The sequence below is a fragment of the Poromitra crassiceps genome, assembly GCF_964638095.1.
Source record: "Poromitra crassiceps genome assembly, chromosome: 22".
Lineage (NCBI taxonomy): Eukaryota > Metazoa > Chordata > Actinopteri > Beryciformes > Melamphaidae > Poromitra > Poromitra crassiceps.
The window spans coordinates 22,810,098-22,815,131 of record NC_139647.1 but is presented as its reverse complement, the minus strand read 5'-3'; the positions used below and the strand labels follow the sequence as shown (position 1 = coordinate 22,815,131).

Here is a 5,034-nt window from a genome sequence, read left to right as displayed (position 1 = left end):
CTGACTTACATCAAGTAAGCGAAGGGCCACACATTGGAGATTATATGTGCCAACACTGCCTATTTTTAACCCTCTCTCCCCCGCTGTGATTGGTAATTTCTTGTTAATCTCCCAATATAATAGTGATACAAATCCAATGGCTGTAGCAGATGAGATTTATTAACATAATTCTGCCTTTTATTGAGTTTCTGGGGGTCGTTTTGTTTTATTTTCAGTCCGGCCCTGGGGCCGCATTTTGCCCCAAATGACTGTACAACAGTCATTTCTTACACATGAGATTACTTTTAGTCATAAAGATTATTGAAAGATATTCCATATTCCGGACTGAAATGTTATAACAGAAGTGGAGTATTGGCCAGAATGACATGAACATTTGGACACTTATTCAGCGGGTAGAATCTTGCATGATGTTGCGTTCAGGTGCACTGTATTTTTTGTACATGGCATTTCACAACTCGATCAAAGCAAAACCGCAACAGTGTGTTTAAACACGTAATTGTGTGTGTGTGTGTGTGTGTGGTGTGTGTGTGTGTGTGTGTGTGTGTGTGTGTGTGTGTGTGTGTGTGTGTGTGTGTGTGCGTGTGCGTGTGCGTGTGCGTGCGTGCGTGCGTGCGTGTGTGTGAGTCAGCTGCATTGTGTACGGAGGCGTGGAGCGAAATGTGGCAGCATGCACTCTCTCCAGTCCCCACGGTGCTGCCAGCCGGCGTTTACATGCCTTCACCGCGGGGAGTGGTACAGCCAGATCTCTTTCTGTGGAGGTGTGGTAGTCATGATGACAGCTGAGCTTCTAACCTTCTAACACATGGCAAACACCCCCCAACCCCACCACCACCCCTCTTTCTCTCCCTCCCTCCCTCCCTCCCTCCCTCCGTACTGTAGATGATCGATTACTCTAGTCTGAGGCGCATTGCTGAGGTTTCTCTCGCTTTCTCCGGCGTTGTTTTTGGACCGGGGTGTCCCGCAGTGAAACACCGACCAGTGTGGACTGGACTGCCGCCGCAAGTAGCCTAGTCGACCGCGTTTGTGTTTAGTTTTTGGTGTATATATCTCAGTTAGGTCTGTGTGAGAGTAGGCATGTCATCGCTCTCGAGTCGAGTCGAGAAGCAGTGTGCTGTTGCCAGGGGCAGACGGACATTATCAGGTCGCATCGGTGAAAGACTTGAATGAGTGAAGATTAAAAAGAACTTGCTTGGTGCAGCGATGGAGGAGACGTCGGGATGTGATGCGGCCGCAGCAGGAGTCACTGACTTGGGGAAAGCCGCCGCGGAGGAGAAAGAGGGATACTACGAACTGGAACATCTGCCTCCGCTGCTGGAAGATGAGGTAAAGACAGATGTTGGACTTGTTCAGAAATGCTCTCATAGACATGAATTTAAAGTTAGGGTCAAAATACAAGTTGATAAAAATATATAGCCTATTATATTCCAATGGATTTCACTGATTTGTAGAAAGACTGGGTAAATTACCTATGATATATTATACTGTTTACTGTATGTAAAAAAAAACGGAATACTACATGCAAAATCTAATTATGATAGGCTAGACAGCCTATTGTTTTCATTGTTCTAGCATGTGATCGTGATAGGCTAATTATGAGGGGGGGGGGGGGGGGGGGGTCAGAGTCTGTCTTCATAAAATAGGCCATTGAGCATAAGGTATTTCCCTCACAACACATTCTACTTCATCAGTTGCTCAGGCTGTAACTGGCTCATACTGTATATAGGGCCTCAGATCTCTTCTAGAATCATCTATTGGAGTTGTACCTCTGCCAGCTGAGTCAAGACTTATTTAGAAAGAGTGCTTTATTAATTGGTCAAGGGGTCACAGTCCTTATTTGTGGGGGTTTTCGGGTCTTGATGAAGAGGCGGATGGCAGTTGGGTAGAAGCTGTCCCTGTGTGACGACGAGAGGTTCCCGCCACATCAGTCTTCTGCCAAGCGGGAGTGCCTCAAAAAGTTTACGACATGGGTGGGATTTTCCAAGACCACTTCAGCGTCCGTCCTGGCAGTGTGCATCCGACCACCATACCTACATAATACTAGCCGTGTATCTCTCAGGGAACCACAAGAAACACACTCTTGTGCAGTCTTCTTCACGGGTGCAGTGAAAGGCACAAAGTCGTGCTTAAAAATGACAATTCTTTTTGATATTCACTATAACTGTGTCCTCTGAGGAAAGGTCTTCTCTCCCCACTCCAGGAGATCTTCAGTGGATGCAGGAGGCTGCATCATTTAGGTGTTCCTATATCAGATTCTGCTCAGATCTGAGTCTCCTGCAGTTGCAGCAGCGTGGTTGGTTGCTGCAGAGATTGTGAACAAACAAAGCAACATCTAGGCTACATGATTTAGTGGGGTAGGGCACAATTACAGGGCAGAAAAGTGCCACTTCAAGCAGCGACGCCAGCCCCATAAATAGACAGCTTCCCCTGAGAACAGTGGGGAGGAAAAACTAGAAGTCTCTCTCCATCCTCAAGTTGAATTTGCTGTCCCACATAAGCTTCCCCCTCAGCCCCATGGTCGTAATGAGCCTGGTCCTCTGCACTGAATCTCTAGTACTGTATACACAGCCAGGGGGGGTGAGAGAGTGGGAGAGGTATAGGGGGGCAGACTGAAGCGCTGACTGACAGTGTTGACAGTGTTTTCAAAGAAACTATAATGATGACAAAAACCCACACACAGCCATTGTTGGCAATATGTTTACTAAGACTATGGGGATGAACCTTACTGAACTCAGAATCAACTCATATTTCGTAGGATTTTATGGTCCAATCGGACTCATCTGTTTAAACTAATCTGACACCTCTACAACATTGTTAAAATGGGACAACAACATGAATGGAAGCGGCAACAAAAAGTCCATCAAAGAGGTTATAGGGCCGGTGATACAGTTCAGACACTAAAAATAATATCTGAAGAAAAGGAAAGTGACATCAGTTTTTACACCATCTAAAATCTTATTTGGTGTACATCACTCCCCCCAATGTCCCCATGAGCACAGTAACGGCTTAGTAACGCCGGGCTGGGGTCCCCCCCATCATAAGTCACTTTAAATGACTTTATATTTTGTGATTGTTTATCTGTCTTCTGCTATTGATGTGACCACTGCACTGCATACTTGCACCAAGTCAAATTCCTCTCGTTTGTAATCTGATTACTTATTGTGGCTATTCAAGTGAATCTTGTATCTTGAATGTAAAAAAAGTACACATGGTAATGAAATGCCAGAGCAGCACTGGATACAATGTTTCAACAAGTGCTGCTTTGTGACACCGGCCCCCCCCCCCCACCCCCCCCCCCCGGCCCGCCCCCACTCCCACGCCCCGCCCCCTTGACATGTGATAAGTGTGCTTTTGTGTTCACTACTTGCCAACCCAACAGAAGACCCTGTCATGGTGCCATGGTGTCATGGTGCCATGGTGTCATGGTGTCATGGTGTCATGGTGCCATGGTGTCATGGTGCCATGGTGTCATGGTGCCATGGTGGGACCACAGCATGTAGGTTCCTACATGGAATCTATGAGATCACTCATGTCTGTAAATGTCACTCCATGGTACTGTACTGGATCACAGCTGATGCTGTGTGCGTGTGTGTGTGTGTGTGTGTGTGTGTGTGTGCGTGTGTGTGTGTGTGTGCACACGTGTGTGCGTGTGTGTGTGTGTGTGTGTGTGCGTGTGTGTGCGTGTGTGTGTGTGTGTGTGCGTGTGTGTGTGTGTGTGTGTGTGTGTGTGTGTGCGTGTGCGTGTGTGCACACACACGTGTGTGCGTGTGTACTTCATGTACAAAATTTCTTGCTGGTGGAGAAAACCCACAATTGTTTGCTGTTACTCACTTTAGGGCTGCAACTAACAATTATTTTCATAATCGATTAATCTGTCGATTATTTTCACGATTAATCGATGAGTTGTTTGGTCTATAAAATGTCAGAAAATGGTAGCAAATGACGATCAGTGTTTGCCAAAGTCCAAGATGACGCCCTCAAATGTCTTGTTTTGTCCACAACTCAAAGATAATATCAGTTTACTGTCATACAGGAGTAAAGAAACCAGAAAATATTCACATTTAACAAGCTGGAATCAGAGAATTTAGACCGTTTCTCTCAAAATTGTACTCATAACGATTAATCGATTATCAAAATAGTTGCAGATTAATTTTGTGCCTAATCGACTAATCGATTAATCATTGCAGCTCTAAATATAAACATATGTATAATAATAATATTCTTTCTGCATGTGGGCGTGTGTGTGCACATGCTTGCGCGCGTGTGTGTGTGTGTGTGTGTGTGTGTGTGTGTGTGTGTGTGTGTGTGTGTGTGCGTGTGTGTGTGTGTGTGTGTGTGTGTGTGTGTCTGTGTGCAGGAGAATGTGTCTCTGGCGGACATCCTCTCCCTGCGGGACACCTGCCTGACAGAAGAGGAGGTGTGGGCGGTGTGTGCCCAGTGCGCTCTGGCGCTGCAGAGCATCGGACCGTCCCAGCTCTTCCACACCCTCTGCATCACACCTGACACTCTGGCCTTCAACGCCCACGGCAATGTCTGCTTCATGGAACAGCTCAGTGGTGAGTCTACTACAGCATGGACGTACTAGCATCATATTATTCCTACAATAACTTATACCATTTAGAACAGCGGTTTTCAAAGTCTGAGACTGTGGGCCGACCTCCAGACAAAGCCCCCCTGACTCAATTCCTGGATGCCTAAAGCCTGGATTATGCTTGACGCTTTGGCCGGCCGCACGGAAATGAGAGACACGGAATCCGACGAGGAAACGTGTGGAGCTTGTATACTCTGTGTGGGTTTCTGCAGGCGGAATTGAGCGCGAGTCTTGAAAACTCCACTTTGTCCGCCCGTCCGCGTCCGCGTAGTTACAAATTTCGGCATGCGCACGGCCGCTCGAAAACCGTCCGCACGGAGCCTTGCGGAGGGGCGTGTCTGATGATTTGACGTCACTTTTCCGCGCGGACACTCGCGTTCCTCGCTGATGCGGAAAGCATAATGAGACCTTAATGGATCATGATTGTGTTATTTGATCCAATAGAC

The 5,034-nt window shown here is 47.0% G+C and overlaps 1 protein-coding gene across 1 annotated transcript in view; it reads left to right on the top strand.

Moving 5' to 3' along the window:
• Nucleotides 1–1,200: 1,200 nt before the first annotated feature.
• kndc1 (kinase non-catalytic C-lobe domain containing 1) overlaps nt 1,201–5,034 on the top strand; it is a gene marked incomplete at both ends in the record, with an annotated part of 39,540 nt that continues 35,706 nt past the window's right edge. Inside the window, 2 exon segments of the mRNA XM_083658610.1 lie at nt 1,201–1,323; nt 4,355–4,553. Of these exon segments, the coding sequence (XP_083514736.1) occupies nt 1,201–1,323; nt 4,355–4,553 (322 nt within the window).